The sequence below is a fragment of the Myotis brandtii genome, unplaced genomic scaffold (genome assembly GCF_000412655.1).
Source record: "Myotis brandtii unplaced genomic scaffold, ASM41265v1 scaffold358, whole genome shotgun sequence".
Lineage (NCBI taxonomy): Eukaryota > Metazoa > Chordata > Mammalia > Chiroptera > Vespertilionidae > Myotis > Myotis brandtii.
This window is the reverse complement of record NW_005363772.1, coordinates 2,986,927-3,005,490: the sequence shown is the minus strand read 5'-3', so window position 1 is coordinate 3,005,490 and position 18,564 is coordinate 2,986,927. Positions and strand designations below refer to the sequence as shown.

General features: G+C 35.8%; 1 protein-coding gene across 7 annotated transcripts in view; it reads left to right on the top strand.

Moving 5' to 3' along the window:
- The window catches only part of ITPR2 (inositol 1,4,5-trisphosphate receptor, type 2), a 401,602-nt gene that overhangs the window by 311,838 nt on the left and 71,200 nt on the right, over nt 1-18,564 (top strand). For all 7 annotated transcript variants that reach the window (XM_014544263.1, XM_014544267.1, XM_014544268.1 and 4 more), the window contains 4 exons: nt 1,513-1,705; nt 4,149-4,274; nt 9,082-9,257; nt 15,702-15,866. In XM_014544263.1, the coding sequence (XP_014399749.1) occupies nt 1,513-1,705; nt 4,149-4,274; nt 9,082-9,257; nt 15,702-15,866 (660 nt within the window). The remainder of the gene's footprint in view (nt 1-1,512; nt 1,706-4,148; nt 4,275-9,081; nt 9,258-15,701; nt 15,867-18,564) is intronic.

Below are 18,564 nucleotides of genomic sequence, written 5' to 3'. Positions count from 1 at the left end.
TGAGGGGTCCCAGACTGGGAGAGGGCACAGGCCAAGCCGAGGGACCCCCCCCCCCCGAGTGCACAAATTTTTATGCACCGGGCCTCTAGTTGTTTTATAACAGCTCTGTAGCTTTCAGTTCTTCCTATGCTAGAGACCTCACTACTTCAGGGGGAACTGATCCAATTTGGAACTCTAATAATTAGGAAAAAATATTTTCTGATAAAGAGTGCACACTATGCCCAGTCAGTTGCTCAGTGGTTAGCGTCGACCTATGAACCCGGTCAGGGCACATGCTGGGGTTGCGGGCTCAATCCCCAGTAGGGGGCATGCAGGAGGCAGCTGATAGATGATTATCATCATTGGTGTTTCTATCTCTCTCTCCCTCTACCTTCCTCTCTCTGAAATCAATAAAAGTAATAATAATAATGTCTTCAGACATGCAGGCCTTTCCCATCTTTCTCCTCAGTCTTCTTTGTTATGTTGGTGATGTCTCACCTCCCGGTTGTAAAATAGCTGCACAGTTTCAGGCATCATCTCCTTACACTACCTTTTGTTCTCAGCAGGAACAAAGAATATACAGCCAAAAAGCACTTTTGTGTTAGCTATTTGGTTTTATTGTTGTTATTATTTTGTTGGTCTCAAAGGCTCTCTACCTTTTTGGAAACCAGATCTTTCCTGAAAGCCTCCCCCCACCTCCCAGGATATCTCTCCTCATGCCTCATTCTCCAGAAGCAGGTCACATGCTCACCAACACCCCATCAGTGGCAAAGGGAAATAGGCCACTCTTCTGGTTTAGGCCAGTCTTGATTCATTCTTGGGGGTTGGGCAGCATATGTAAATGTGAACCTTCAGAATTGGTTTTCACAGACCCTTGTTACATGGTAAAACTGTATGAAAATATTTAGCCTGTTTTTTTTTAATCTAACATTAAATTGTCACAAATACCAAATAAGAAAAGTTCAAAATAATGAATATTTATATATAGGTATATGCTAGAATGGATATTCTACCTACAAAAGGTATGTGTTGCCACGAATAGGGAAATATTTTAACGATATAGAGCACCTTTCTCTGGCCTCATGTTGAGTGGGCCATTTGTTTCCCAACAGCCCTTTTTAGGAAGGACAGGCTAAGAACAAGACGCAGATATATCAAGTGCAGGGTGTAATGTGATTAGTGAGTCACTTGCTAATTAACACCCTCTCAATTCTCTCCTGTTCTTCTTGAAAGTAAAAATGGGGTTAATGGTAATCCAGAAAGAATAAAGGCTTGGGCTTTGGTTTTTTCTAACAAAGTATAATATTTATGATACTTTAGTCAGTTACTATCTCTTCCTTCAAGAGAAAAATGTAAAGTAGTCCAGTAAAGGACTATCTAGGATACTTCAAACTGGCCTGTTTGTTTGTTTGTTTGTTTTTTCATTAACTGAATTCATAAAATGTCTTTAACATACTTGTGCAGGGAAAAAAAACCCAGTATGCTAAGACCAAGGTGCTAAAGGCTAAAGCATCTGTAAATTAATGTTTGCAGATTGTCCGGCATGATAGGACCATGGAGCAGATAGTCTTTCCTGTCCCCAACATCTGTGAATACCTTACGCGGGAGTCCAAGAGCCGTGTGTTCACTATGACCGAAAGGGATGAGCAAGGAAGCAAAGTGAACGACTTCTTCCAGCAAACAGAAGACCTCTACAATGAAATGAAGTGGCAGAAGAAAATCAGGAGTAAGTACAGTAAACGAACGTGGTGAGTTTGGGGCGTCGTGGTAGACCCATTGGTACTTTGGGATACGTGACACTCTTCAGTTCAACTGGTTTTTAATTTCCTGCCATCTGATGTCACTGAGATCCCCTACAGCCTTAAGAATATAAGCTCCATCTATATTCTTGTCTGGAGCCAAGACACCTGCAGCTTCATGCAAACAGAAACCTCTGACTTAGGTCATCTTCCAGTGCTGATCCTATAGTTTTATAAATATTATGAAATTCAAGGTTGCAATTGTATGTTTCAACTGTTGAACAGCTGCAGGTTTGAAGTCCCCAAATGGGCCCTGACTGGCCTTAACACTCAGTGAGTGGCATGGAGATGCCAGTCCCCGCACGCTCGTCCTCTCTCCCCTTAGGATCTTAGGATGGAGCGGGTTGTTTCACGGTTTTCTGAAAGTCTTTCTTTCCCTATATCTGCACATTGCCAAATCAAACTAAAAATTTGGTGATGCTTGTATTCTAATAGAAATGTTGTCATTTTAAAGTTCAAAATGAGCATAATGCCGTTCCCAAGACTTATTTCTCAGGGCTCCAGTCTACTTGGAAATACTCAATTTTCAAATTTAAAAATTTGAGAGTTTAAAATAAAATTTAATTTTCCCACGTAACTAATATCATGAGCTTTCAACAAAAATTGATAGAAGGAAACTCTTGATTAGGTCTTTTTTGTCTTTTGGGGACATTTTCCAGACAAGCAGGCTTATGTCCTCAATATCTCTATTCAACATTGTGTCGTCATTCTAGTTTTCTAGGAATTTTAACGATTGTGGTTTTCGAATTTGAGTGGAGCCTGAGACACACCATCTTTGAAGATAAGGTGGCGGCATGCATTGCCAGGCTTTCCTAGCAGAATATTTGAAAAAAATAAAGAAATTACTCTCCCATAGCATTTTACTATGTAGAATCTTATGAAGTTCAGAGAAAATTTTGGGTGTCCAGAATACATATGAATACTCGACATTTTTATTTGGGAAATTTGAAAAACATCCATGTTTATCCTTGACAAAAGGTAAATTGAGTAATGAACTAGTGTTTGTGGGGTCTGCTTTTTTGGATAGTTTGTCATTTATAAAAAGAAATCTTCAAATAACTTCCAGTATATGTTTTACTTTTAAAAATTGGAAGCACCTTATTGTGAGGTTATAGATAGAATATAATTCATTTGATGGGTCTATTACCAATGTCTGCATCAACCTCTTCTAATTTTACCTTCATATTCTGCTTTTAACAATGAGGACTCCTCATTCAGGAATGATGGAGACGCAGATGTTTACAGTTTATGATACATTAGTAACTTAATATCATGGTTAGTCGTAGCCTATCCCAGTGTTGTTGAAATGCTACCTTTCCAGAGAAGATGACACTGTGTATTGAAGGGTAGTACAGTTTATCAGTAAGCAACAGACCCCAGAGATTGGAATTCACAGAAAATAATTTGAAAAGTTTATCATTTTTATTTGAAAATTCATGTGCTTTCCCCCTTCAATTAATTTCATATTAAGTTAGAGAATGGACAAGACGTGAAAAGTCATGTGGTCAAACTTACATGCATTACATATCTGTTCAACTACTTTGGAGTGGTAGAAAAAAATGATTTTTGTTTGATGTAAATTGTATGCAATAGATGCATTTGCTATTTCTTTTCTGATGACAAATACAGAGTTCCTTTTCTGAAATTATTCAGCAAAGCCATTGTTACTTGTGGGTAGTTCTTATTGTATTTTTCAATTTCTTCTGCTGTTGCAAACCCAACAAGTCCTTGTAAATCACTAGTTCCCAAGAAGTGGTACTATGCCCTGCTATTAAGTTTCATAGTTTCAGGTAACTGTGTCTGTGTCAGAGGAATTTTCATCAGAGATATAAATGTGCCCCAAGAAGTGGTACTATGCCCTGCTATTAAGTTTCATGTAACTGTGTCTGTGTCATAGGAATTTTCATCAGAGATATAAATGTGTCAGGGTTTTGTTTTTTATTTGACTTTAAGGCATTGGCGTGGGACAAATGTATCAGCTTTCTACGTTATATAGCAGTGTGTACCATTCCATTAAAAATGGCCTCAGGCAGCTGCTACACTATCTTTTCCCTAATCTTCTCTAGGGATATATTAGAGAGAATTAATACAGAATCACCTTTCCTATCCATCATTGGCAATTGCAAAATTACGCACCCTTCTACAATGGTTTGGTTGTGAATTGGCTAAATGATGAAGGAATCAAATAGAAAATTTCTTCATGGTCTTGATTATAAACTTTCTAAAATAGAGCAGATTAAGTGTTTATTTAAATATGCTTTATACGAGTTTACAAAAATGCATTTAGGAAAATGTTATTTCAGTAGGGTTGATGTGTGGAAACCAAAATTTATTTTTCTGTTCTATCCCCTTGCACGTCTTCCTTACTAGATAACCATGCCCTGTTCTGGTTCTCGAGACACATATCCCTCTGGGGGAGCATCTCATTCAACTTGGCCGTGTTCATCAATTTAGCTGTTGCTCTCTTCTACCCATTTGGGGACGATGGAGATGAAGGCAAGTGCTTGTCTTTCTTTAAATGATAAATATTTTAAAGTTCTAAAATAACACTCTCAATGCATTTCTTAGCTATTTAGAGCTTCAAAATAATAATGATTTAATTCTTATTAAATCGATTTTTCTATAGTTTTTGGAAGTAGAGAATTATAGTAAGTGGCATAGGCAGAAAACTATGGTCAATATAAATGTTATTTTGCAAAAACTCATATACTGAAGAGCTATGGTACATATTGATAAATAAAGCACTGAAAATTGTTATTTCTACCTATTATTGCCCAAAGCATTTTTATACATCATCATATCAATATTATAAATACTAGAGGCCTGGTGCACAGGTATCTTATCTGCTCATAGACTTATTGTGAGACTTTAATGAGGTGTTATGAGTAAAGCATTCAATAAACCTTAGTTGTTATAGATGTTGTTAGAAGGTCAATGTTACTACTACACAGGGAAGCCCACTTGATGACCAGTGACAACTTGCCAGGAGCACTTGGAGTCAACTTAAAGATGATGAATTAGTTGATCATTAATATTCCTTCCAAAAAGTGCTAAAACAAATTGGATAAAATGATGGGGACATAGTAAGAACACAGCATCCAATTTGAAAGGTCTCCCAGTGGCCAAACCTGAAACATTTGAGAGAAAAAAAATATTGACAATATTATATAATGACCCATAAAAATCCAGGAATCTATGTTGATAGTGAGAAGAAAAATCTGTTAATCGAGGAAGTAGTGTCTCCCTTCAACCAGAGCAGTAATTAAAAGGGGATTCTTAAGGGGCAAGTGATTCTCAGATCATCATCTTATAGGGCCCTCCACCCTCCCACCCATCTGCAGATAATCTCTTTTCACTGTCAGGCTTCAGGAGCTCTGTTTTAATTTGTTTAGGAATCCAGGCCTTATTTGTGTGGCTGTAGGCTTGTTTTTTTTTTGTTTTTTTTTTATTTGGTTAATTGGTTTCTTTGTTTAGCATATGTTTCTCCAAAGAAGAAACCTGTGTGGAAGTTGAGATATGAGGCTAAGCTGGGAGTGGCTGAGGCAGCAGCTGTTGATGCCAGGGAATCTCCTAGCTGTCCGTTCAGAAGTTGAACAGTGCATGCCTACCATCCCTGCCCAGTTCGGCAAAGGTGGGCTAGTTAGTGGAGTAAATTGTTGTTGAGGGAATTTCTTATATTCAGATAGCATGTGATTTTTAAAAATACATCATATTCGAATATGGATGTAGTTCTTTTTCCCCTAAAGTACTTTGTGTTAAAGAAAATAAGTTTCTCAAGGTGATTTTGATTCATTTGACTCAGTTACAACCATTTGATGGAATATGGCTATGTGCCAGGCACTATGCTAGGCCCTAGAGATACAAAGGTTGGTGAAGCTGTCCTTTCTTCCAGGAGCTCATGTTCTAGTGAAGGAATGGAGAAAGGAGTAAAACACAATAGTGAAGACCACCTATGGATTTATGGGTGGATGTCTACTTTGGTTGCAGTGAGGTGGAGAAAACAGAAAACTCTTATGAGTCTATGTGGGAGGCAGAGGATCAGAGAGAGACTGGAAAGTAAGAGGCAGCATGATCTGTACAGGAAACTACAAACAAGTCAGTGTCAGGTAGACAGGAGATTTCCATTATGTGAATTAAACTGAGGTCTCTAATTTTGCTATTTGAAGTTTCTTTTTAGAGGATAAACTTTATACTTTCTAAGTTTTAAAAATGTATAGAATGCATTCTAAATTTTTTTTCATTATAAAAGCAATACATGCTTATTATAGAAATCAATACAAATATAAATTAAGTAGAGAAGACAGTCCCCCTTCCCATCCTCATTGGGTAAAAGTTGGTTTGACAATCTATACTGTCTTCTCTAGGGTTTGTCAGAGGATTTTGGTTTGTATATATACTAGTGGCCTGGTGCATGAAATTCGTGCACCGGTAGGGGGTGGTGTCCCTCAGCCCGGCCTGCATCCTCTCCAATCTGGGATCCCTCTCCCAGTCTGGGGCCGCTGGCTCATAACTGCTCACCTGCCTGCCTGCCTGATCGCCGCTAACCACTCTGCCTGCCGGCCTGTTCGCCCCCAACTGCCCCTCCTGCTGGCCTCATCGCCCCCCCCTGCTGGCCTGCTTGCCCCCAACTGGCCCCCCTTGCCAGCCTGATCCCCCCCAACTCCCCCCCCCCACCAGCCTGATCACCCCCAATTGCCCTCCCCTCCTGGCCTGATCACCCCTAACCACCTCTGCCTCGGCCCCGCCACCATGGCTTTGTCCAGAAGGACATCCGGAAGGTCTCCCGGTCTAATTAGCATATTCCCCTTTTATTAGTATAGATTTAGTATTAAATCTTCAGCTAGAAATCAATGATTCTTCTTACAAAATATGATTATAAATGATTGTCAATTGACAATACTATAATTGTCAATTATAGTATTGACAATTTATATATAACTTGTCATAATATGATTATAAATGATTGTCAATTGACAATACTATAAATTAATAGCCATTTTATATAACTTTTAAGTTTATTAATTCACAAATACATATTTAGCATGTATTTAGCATACTTAGCTATTTATTTAGCATGTATCTTAAATATGTTCAAGATACCATGCTAGTGCTATGTGAATTATTTCACTAAAGGGACCAAATGCCCAGTTTTAAGTGCATGGGTATAATTATTTGTTTAATCAAAAGGAAATCTCAGCAAGCCAAATACTATCTGAGAAAAGTAGTCAAAATGTGATTAGGCGATTAGGCATTCATGACAATGCAGAGTATGACTACCAGAGTCAAAGCTGAGATTTTACATAACACATTGAGTCATTACTTATAAATTATACTGGAGTCCAATGTCTGGCTAAATGTGTAAATTGTTAAATGTGTAAAGATGTTGGCAGTTTCAGAGTGAAGCTCCACAGCTTGGGGAATTTGTAACTGGAGATTTAGTTGCTTAAAACAAGATCACAGATTATTTTGATTTATTCATTTAATCAACAAATATTTATTTGTAACTGCATGCCAGGCACTGTGATAGACCCAGAAATGGTCCTCACCCTTACAGAGCTTATGTTTTGATGGTGTCCTGATAAGTATGATAGAAAGTTGAAGGCATTATTCCCTCCATGGCTCTCTGAGATCTGTGAAGTCAGGGCAGTTGGTGGTCAGGCTGTGTTTTGTAGACATAGAGTGCTTCCAAGCCAATATAATAATAAACATGAGTTGGGTGCCCATTTTGTTAGTGTTGCCAGAGGATAGGAATTGAGGGTGATTTCCATAGCAATTTACCCCTTTCTTCATCTCCCAAGTGATCTTATCAGATCATAAATTTGGTGAAAGGGCAGATCAAATCTCTCCTCCCAACTCTCTTTCATCACTGCTTGCTTTAAGAGATAACATGATAAGAACAAACATTGCAAAAATAAACACGTCTAAACCAGTGCTGTTTCCTATCTGACTTTTTGTTTTGTTTCTAATGTCTAACAGGATCATCCTACCTACTTTTGATCTTTTGGCACTCACTGTGAACTAAAGGCTTACACGGAATTCATTTCAGGAGTCCAGATAATCCCATGGTTTTGATGGTAGCACAAAAGCTCTACACATCACAACCCTGTGGTGTTTTGATGCAGAAATTAACCTTATAAATTATAAAGAGGTGTGGCCAAAAGAAGCAACTAGTAGAAAATCTCCCTTTTGTTGTTTCCCCTCCGACTTCATCAGCCTGTTCACATGTTTGAGGTTTTGGCATTGGTCTAATCAGCCCAAGAATGTTGCCCCTTAATTTACTTCTGCAAACTCGGCACCATGTGATCTTCAGAGGGGGATTCCTTGAATCCACATGTCAGTGCAAACGTCAATGAAGTGTACTTCTTTTTCACAGAAAAATATTTTTAAACACCTTTTTGGGCAATTTCAAAAGAAATTTTGTTTGTAATAGAATTCCTTTTTAAAACACTTAGAACTTTTGTTTCTGATTATTTAAATAGCTTACCAGTTTTTTAAGAACTTGAATTGACCTCCAAACACATACACACATACATATTCATATACATTCATGCATCTATATACACACATGTATGTTTTAAAGTTAAAACTTGTGTCTATTTTATTAAAGACTGGATATTCTACATTCTGAATTCTTTAGAGGAATCTATAATATAGAAACTTGATAATAATAGAACCTGACAGAGTATGAGTTCAGTGGAAACATACCAGATTTCACATGATTTAGCTGTCTGTTTAATGGCCATTAATCGTAACTTTTGAATTAAGGTTCCCAAATGGGATACTTCTATCAAAATATTTAGCATATATAACTCCTGTAGGAGACAAAGATGAAGAACTTTCAGACTTAATAGGAGGGGCATAACTAGTGAGTATGTAAGAGGCCTGCAATTAATCACAAACTTTCTGGAAAGAAATGTAATGACTAATGTGTTCAAAGACATTTTCTCTACCAGTGGTTCTCAACCTTCTGGCCCTTTAAATACAGTTCCTCATGTTGTGACCCAACCATAAAATTATTTTCGTTGCTACTTCATTACTGTAATGTTGCTACTGTTATGAATCGTAATGTAAATATCTGATATGCAGGATGGTCTTAGGCGACCCCTGTGAAAGGGTCATTCGACTGCCAAAGGGGTCGCGACCCACAGGTTGAAAACTGCTGCTCTAAACACACAGTGGCGTGTTTTGAAAGTGTGTCCCGTGGCTTGACTTGCTATATGTGTTGTATGAAATAGCGTGGCAAAGGTTTTAACATTTTCTAGATTTGTTCTCGGTAAAAATAAACTTTTTTCACATTTCACAGGTACACTTTCTCCGTTGTTCTCAGTTCTCCTATGGGTAGCAGTTGCAATCTGCACATCCATGCTGTTTTTCTTCTCCAAGCCTGTGGGTATCCGGCCGTTTCTTGTGTCTGTAATGCTCAGATCAATATATACCATAGGGCTTGGGCCCACACTAATACTTCTTGGCGCAGCTAATGTAAGTACTTTGCTTTGTGCTGTTATAGATTAATTAAAAGTGTGCTAAATATAAAAATTTAACTGCATGCTTTAATTCATGTATGCACAGTAAAATCTAATTTATTATGAATCCGAATGAACCAGAATTTAATTTGTACATTCCTAATTTTGAGAGGAAGAAAAAAAAAATGACAAGTAAAATTTGATATATTTACGAAAGTAGCCCTTGGGGCATGACCCAGTTCTGCAATCAATTTAATCCAATCCAATTTTATCGCCTTCTTCGTCCCGTACCAGCAGCTATTGACAAAAATGACTCTGAGCTACTCTTAACATCCTGGTGAGTTCTAAATCATCTAAGAAAGATTAAATTATATTCAGTAGAATTTTAAAGCTGAGTACCTTTTATAAAATGACCAAGGAAAAGGGGTTGCTGTATGAGAAAACTATGAAATTGGGCTCTTTTTATGTGAGCAAAACCTATAAACTTGTGAAAAGCATAGATGAGATTCATATTTTTTTTCCCATTAAATTTTAAAGTGTTAGAACAAGAAAGCACATTTCAAAACTTAAGTTAGGTAAGTTTAGAGTAAGTAAGCCAAAGTACTATTCCAAATAACGGCAGCTGCACCCAAGAGAAAAGTTTACAGGGATTAGACAACTTTCTGCAAGGGAGCTACAAAGGGATAGTGAGAAAAGGCAAATCATCAGGTTGATGAAAGAACAAACAGCCAGGTAAACAAATATATATTGCTAGTCTGTCTGATGCATACCTGAAGCATTTTTTATATATTTTACTGGGTTTCTAGCAAAATGTCCTATATTCTGATATCGGTCTTTAGGCCTTATCTCCCCTACTTCATTATATGGTTCTTAAGGATAATAATTAATTATTCAATGTCTGAACATCATTGGTATTTAACAAATATCCCTTAAATAAATTAGCTAATGAGTGAGTGAATGAATGAGGGGAAGGTTATTTTTGTGTTATAGAGTTTCACTGCCTTGTACATAAAATACATGGCAAATATTTATTAAAAATGAATAAATTAAATAACCAAAATTATGAGAATTAGAAAGCTGTGTTAATATGGCCAATTCTATGTTGCTGGTCCTTAGTATAATTCTTCAAAAATTACATATGGTATATATGATAGCTCCTAGTTAGCTAGAACATTCCATCAACCAAATTGCCAATTATTCCTCAATCACTGTCAGTAAAAGAGAGTGTACTACACATACAAAGAGATCTATCAGCACAGAATTCTGTAAAGTACCGAATATATTATTCTATAAGTTTCTTGAGGGCAGAGGTTGTCACATTCATAGACATAATCATGCCCTCCTCACTCCCTCACAACTCCATTTTTTTTAACCTTAATACCTGGCATTTAAATATCTAAAAAATTATTTACATGAACTGAACTTATACTTTCAGTGCTTTGGAAATAAGCTACTTTTGCAATATTGCCAATCAGGCTAATTACGGAATCTTAATGGATTTATCTAAATTTTTATAAACATATTGGTGTGTTCACTTTTTTAATTTTTTTAAAAATACATTGAAGGGAGACATCTGTATAAATAAATAAATAAATAAATAAATAAATAAAACATTGACTGTTGAACCAAATTACTTGAAGGAGCAAATAATATTTATAAACCGGTAACTGGTCCTCAATAAGACATTAATCTAAGAGAGAAAAATCCAAATTTCATAAAGTGAAATCATAGCCAAGTAGAGTTAGGCCAAAAGTAACAAACATTCATCGAGCCTCTGTTATATAATAGGCACTGAACACACGAAGAGGTAGAGGACGAGGGTCTTGCCTCCCAGAAGCTTCAGGAATAGTGTACAAGATGATAAGGAGGGTGAAGCTGAAAGGAATAATTAACAGAAATAATGATTTCACAGCAATAAAGTCCACTGTTTACCAAGCACCTAATACGTGGAATACAATTTAATTGTAAAACGTTGCTCTTGTGATCATAAAAGTGTTGGTAGTTTGGTTCACAGAGTTGTTTATGGACTCCGTGTCTCTCATAGCAAATGCAGAAAGTCCCTTTTTTGGAAGAGGAATCAAGTGGGAGGAAAGAACCTGGATCTGTGTTCTGAGCTGATAATCTATGTATTATCAGTTGCTATTTATTATTATATTTCATTTTTATCTTCTTGTTTCTGAAAATTGAAGGTTTGTTTAAATTGCAACCAGTTTCTCTATCTTGTCACAGGAGTCATCTCAGTATTTGAGATGTTTCAAAAGATTCAAATGTTTTTCTTTGTTATAAAGTATATCCTATAAGCCAGTACAGTGTTCTTCCCATTCCCTACATTTTTAGTTACATTTTTAGTCATTGGTAATGGAAATTAACATTTTATTTTTGCGAATATAAATACTCATTTTGTAAATTTGGGATCACTTAATTTTTTACACCATTAATATTTTAAATCTCATTTTAATAGGATAATATTTCCAGTCTTATAGTTGTTACATAATGTGTTTAACCATTTCATTAATTTGTATTGTTTCTATTTTAGATATTTTTAATAATAAATAATAATGTAGCAAATACCTGTGAAAGATCTTTGGATATCTTCTAAACACTCGTTATCTACCATGTTTTTTTCCTTTCTAGGAGTGTCTAGAAATGTGTAATTTATTTAATGGCATTTATAAATCCTTTCCTTTCTCACAATTATTTGTAATGTGGAAGTGTTCCCTTATTCTTGGACTTGGTCTCACCATTTTTGCAGAGAGATAAAGCAAGTGGAGTTTAGCGAACAACTGTCTATTAATGCCCCAGTGTCGAAATTTAATAGTGCCATGCCCTTAGTTTCTTACAGTTTCCTGGGAGGGCTCATGATACTGCTAATCTATGTGTTTATTTAACATAAAGAAATGCAGTTATATATTCTGAATCAAAACTGTCATATTCTCTCTCTCTCTCTCTCTCTCTCTCTCTCTCTCTCTCTCTCTCCCTCTCCCTCTCTCCCCCTCCCCCCGCGCACATGCACATACACACAATCACACACACACACTATTTCTCATATATTATGGTCACTGAATGTTCCTAACTACTTCTAATACCAGTTGCAGAAACAGAAAACTGCTGCAGTGCTGGGAGAAAGCTAGTATGTGTCAAGTTTAGTAAAAGAGCAAGTTTATACCACCCTTGTTTACTGCACTGTTTGTTGGAAATTTAGAAGATTTCCAGGCTGATTTTCACTACAGGAAAATTTTGCCTTAGACTTTAACCTTAGAACCTTATCCTGCCTAAGATATAATGTCACTGAAATGGTGTTTGATTTAATCAAATCATCTCATTTTTGAAGGTTGATGGAAATATGGTAATATAGTTCAAAACAATAAATTCAGTTTAACTTCCCAATAAATAGTAGTATTTTTTTTTGACAATAATTTATTGTTAGAATATAGGTCATGTTTTCCCATAGGAACAATGTAAGATGGGGATAGAATTTCTGATCAAGAACATAAAACCAAGTAAGACACCAAGGATAATATAAAGGCAGCTATACATTTCTGCGATTACATAAAATAGTAAAATGGAAAGGACATCACAAATAATTCTAGAGCTAAGAGGCACCTTAAGGCTTATTCACAGCGAGGCATTTCATTTTAGAAATGGGTACGCAGTGTCCTATTAAGACCAGGAGGGTTCAGCAAAGTATTTGGTGACAGAGCCAAGGCTGGAACCCAGGTGGCCCAACTTCCCATGCAGGGTCTTTCCAGTGTACGGCAGTGTTCACGTCCTGCAAAGGTATATCAGTTACCTTGCCCAGTTCCCTCAACCTCCATTTATGGCTGCCCTTGCCATAGAAACAGCGATTGCCTACATAGTGGTGTTGACAAATGAAGGATTAGACAACAGCAAGTATGTCATGACATGAGAAGGGAGAATGTCTCTGCAAGTTCTTCATTCTCTGCATGAAGCTTTCATAGAAAATGCTTTATAAAAACATATAGATTTTATTTTTAAAATGTACACATTGTAAGGTCATGGTGTGGGGAAAACCAGAGTTCAACTTCTTTCCTACCCAATCATTGATTCTTGCATTTATTTCTCCTTGGTATGAACACTTCAAAAGACAACAATGTCTATGTTTCTGGTCTCTACAGAAATAGGTGGATGCCACTGCCAGCATCTACTCAACCTCACTTCAAGGCTTCATCTAGAGAGCAGGGATATATCCATCAATATCTAGCCCTAGGTCAAGACTAAAAAAAAAAAAGGCAATCTGAAAACATATAAGACAAATCTTTATTTTTTATGCAGAAGTAGCAGAGACCCTTTTTAGTTAGAACAGAGAAATTTCCTGCTTTTGCATTGAGAACTGAAATGTATTGCTCTTTTGAGAATTTGAATTCAATGCGTTACTTTCCTCAGTGTAAACAGCTTATAAATAAATACTTTTCCTGCATAATTGTTTTATGATTCAGTTTAGGAAAGTAGAGATCAGGAAACTAAATATAAATAATTTGTCTTAAGCATATCATTCATCCTTCTGAAAAGTCAGAATTCTAATTTTTTACTTTATAGAATTTCTTATTTCTGTTTTATATTGATGAACTATAATGGCCTAATCCAGGTAATATAAATGTAAATGATAGTCACTCAAAACAATTGAAAGAGTAAAACACTAAATATCATTACATCACTCAGACATTCTACTTTTCACCATTTTCATGATGTTTATTGTCAAATGTTAAATTTATATCAGCACCTTGTATATAGTTTCTCAGTTTTTATAATACTGACTTTATATAATATTAAACTTGGTCTTGGCTAGTGAATATAAAGACATCTGTTCCACTGTAGCTCTTTTCAATAATGATCTATAAAGATTTGATAAATGAAACACTACATACTAAAGTAAGACTTTCTATTTGACATTATTCATATTGTTAGCAAGTTAGTGAAAGAATTGATAACATAGATTATTGAGAGGATAATTAAGTAGCAGGGAGGAAATTTAGAAAAGGTTTGAACTTTTTAGTTGCTGTATTGTTGATTTGATTTGGTTATCTTCACAACATGCAATGATAGCCCATTTCTCATTTTATCTGTATTGATTTCGACTTCAGAAAGTTGAAGGAAAAGGTTTTTCCAACCTCACATATTTCAATTTTGCTTCAAAGTGTTTTGCTCCTTCTTATGTTATAATTCCATAAGGCAATTTATTTCATATACATTGAAAAAAACCAACAATGTTGTAAAGAGCAACCTTTTCCCCCAAGGTTAGATTTGGACATATAAAGACAAATATGGTGCCAATAGATAACTAAAGAACTCAGAGAACAATTTGGAAGAAGAAATTGAAATTTCAAACTCTGTAATTCTTTCCTTGATGACAAAGAGGCAAAACTAGTTTTTTGGTTTATAAATAATGCAGTGATTCTAGAACCAAATACATGTAGATGGTCCTAAGTTTATGATAATTGTGTTCTTTGGAAATCATCACACAAATCTGTTATTGCCAAAGACTCTTAGTATAAATTTTCCGTATTCTAAAAGTATGCCACAAAAGGTAACATTAAACATAGTTTTAATATAAATACTTTACATGATACCAATCATAATAAACACGCCAACAGTGTTTATTGAATTTACCACCCATAGAGCTTAGAAAATATCTGCACATGTTATATTTATTTTAACCTAGGTATATAGGTATATTTATAATTTTTATAGCTTATTTGATTAAAATAACACTCAGTAGAGAAAGTCCAGGGTAAAAAAAGTAATCAGGGACAGATCTCTGGATATTTTCTGAAGACATTTTTCTTTTATAGATTTAGTATAATAGAAATATTGCATAGGTTACTTTCAGTATGGAAAATATAATGAGTGGTATTTAGAGTCATTGCAGCCCAGCTGGTGTGGCCCAATGGTTGAGCATTGACACATGAATCAGGAGATCACAGTTTGATCCTCAGTGGGGGTAATGCAGGAGGCAGACAATCAGTGATTCTTTTTCTCTCCCTTCCTCTCTGAAGTCAATAAAAATATATATTAAAAATAAAATAGTCATTGCATTACGTGCTTCATATGCTTTATGAACTGTTTAATCCTCTCACTAGTTCTATCAGTTGGGAATTCCTTTATTCCAGTTTTTTAGAAGAAACAATCAGGCCTATAGGTGCACAACTCAAGCCATGCCAGCAGTGGTGAGAGCACCAAGATTTTAATTCAGGTCCATGTCAGTTGCATAGCTGGGGCCCTTAGTCATGCTCCTCTCTTTTCCTGGAACTGCAAAGGATACCAGTTCTGCCTGTGCCATGTTTACATGGAGATTTGTAAGTAGTGCTGAAAAATTACAGAATGAAAAATCATTAAACAAAACCACAGACTTGTGAACAATAGGTTTTGTCAATGACCTGTTATTTATGTGCATTTGGGGATAAATAAGACAGTAAAATCTTTTTTTTTCTCCTCCCTTCAGCTTTGTAATAAAATAGTATTTCTGGTGAGTTTTGTTGGGAACCGTGGCACGTTCACCCGAGGGTACCGAGCGGTCATCCTGGACATGGCCTTTCTCTACCACGTGGCGTATGTCCTGGTTTGCATGCTGGGCCTCTTTGTCCATGAATTCTTCTATAGCTTCCTGGTGAGTACATCTCTATGTGGACAATTGCTGCTGGGAAAAATGCACAATGCTTCTTCCTTTGATTTTATTTTTTTAAAAGCAGGGCCAGACATTTAGGACAAATTATGTTATTTTTAGAATTTCCTAAGCAAAGCATGAATTGTTATTATTTTTAGTCTTTATTTTTCTCTGAGAAACTACATCTGTGGTGGAATTCTTTCTTTCCTCTCTGAGAAGGAACCAAGGAGTCCACGCTTGACCCAGGTTTCATAGAGCAGGCTGCTTGTGGTTTAAGCCAAATCGTATGTCCCTTTACATGTAGAGAGTCTCCGATGGAATGTGGGAGAAAAATGGGGATATGTTTCGTTGGCACTGGAATCATTATATTGTATTTATAGTGCCAAATATGTGCATCTTTACAGTGACAAATAAGTAAAACGAGGGAGAAAAGTGTCAACCTAGCAAAAAGACAATGAGTTGTTTTAAGAAAAGTCTTACAGTTTCAGATTTAATGTCTTTGTTGCGAAGCTTATCTACATACACTTAATTCATTAAATGGATTTTCAGATTTCTTCCACAGATTTTTGGTGTGTTTGTGGGTTTTTGTGGAGTTTTTTTCCCCCGGCTATCAGTTTTTCTTCATGCATATATGTTTTATGGCCATAAACCAGGAGAGGAATCAATATAAATATATGATGTTTTGAAACTTAAAGCACTACTCGGTTAGCATCATGCATAGGAGCAATTTATTTATCTCTCCAGCCCAGAGCTGACATGCAGTAGAGAGCACTTCTCAGTAAAATCACCTGAAAACAAGTTGAAGATCTAAAACCATTACGCTGACCCAGTTTGCTCGCCTCCTGCTTCCCTGTTATGTTATCTAGCACACCCATGTATGAAGACTGAAAAAAAGCTAATTTTCCATTTACTCTCAAGCACTTGAAAGAGCCACAGTAAAGAGTGGATTTGTCCCATATGTTTAGATTAAAAATTATCTTCCAGATAGTTAATCGGATTATTCACCAATTTAAGGGAATTTTTTTTTTCTGTTTCAGGGATCCAAATGAATTCCCTCTCTGCTTTGATTCACCTGAAAAATTCCATTTAAAAAATCTGCCTATGATATACAATAAAATTAAATTAAATTTTTAAAAAATCTGCCTGTGACCTACATGGGTGGGCAAAAGTAGGGTTATAGTTATTTGTATGGAAAATAATACAATAATTAATAAATAATCATACAAGAATATACTGTTTTTCTTACTCACAACTGTAAACCTACTTTTGCCCTACCCTGTATGAAGTCCTAAGATACCCAGCACTTTAACCTGACTGTGATATGTGTGTCCTCCTTCTGGTCTATAAAATGAGTAGGGGTAGTATCGGAGACTAGTATTACCAAGATCTATTAAAAAGATAATGTGAAATGAGGCATGTAAATATTTGTTTTCCAAGTAAAGGTATTTGACAAAATAAAGTTGTATTTGAATGATTATATGAGTTATTAAGAGTAATGTTACTTTAATTTATGTTACTTAACCTTATTTTTTAATTTTATTTCCTCTTGGCTTTTATCTTTCAAATCTTACAATAGGGATGCTAATTTGTTTTCATTGGATTGGTTATAGAAAGGAGATAGTCCGTTTTGATGTTTAGAGTACTAGAAGGAAATTGTAATGGACATAATAACAAAATGGAATTTAAACATTTTAAAAATATTTTAATATTTTAAATTTATATGAATATGCATTCCTGGTTTTCTCCACAATGTCAATCGTTTATTCAAAATAATAAAAACCACACTCTAGATTTTCCTTTTAGAAATAAACAGAAAGAACCATCAACCTGACCAATGTCAACACGTTTTGCATTCTCAAGATTCTGACTTCATGAGGACAGGATGGGGCCCAGGGACATGCAGTTTTTGCAAGCATCCCAGGGGCTTCTGGAAGCTCTATACTTCCAGAAACTATCCAGAAGTGACCCAGAGCCCTTTGTCAGACCTTTTCTTTCAGTCACTATTGAAATAAACTTAAGAAAAACCTCCTTATATCAAGTAAATAAGTTCATGCCAGAGCGCCGATAATTTGGAAGTTGGATTAGTTATTTGTCTGTTCTGAAGAATGTTGACTTCATTTCCAGAGTTTGCTGCTCCCTCCAGAAGATAAACAGCAGAATAGTTAAACCTTTTTTATTTTTTACCATTATAAAGTAACAGTTTCTAAGGTGAGCAAACAAGTTAATAACTTTACAGCAATTATGTGTAAGGCTACAATTAGATTGGAAAGTGACTGTATAACCCTCAGTGCTCAGGAAAGTGGGGTACAAGGCCCTGCTGTCTCTGAGAGGATGCAGGACACGGATAATTGATCGTTTCAACCAGTTTAGACGTTCTAATCACTGCTCACAGGTAGCAGAAGACAAACCTCTATTATTCCACTTTTTAAAATAATCTTTCTTTCTAAACAGGTATTTATGCCTTATTTAAGTGAATGTTAAATTACTGCTTTTAACCAGCTTTTGGTAATAAAACATGTACTTGATAATGTATAATTTCAACATTTTACATAGCAATAAATAAGTGTTTTCAGTGTTGACTACAGATAGCAAACACACACCTAGGTTCTTGACTCGTGCATAGATTTTCTCCTACTAAACACATAATGGAAAATAGCCCATTAGAGAAAGTGAATTAGCAAAATTGTGTATTATATCTTTG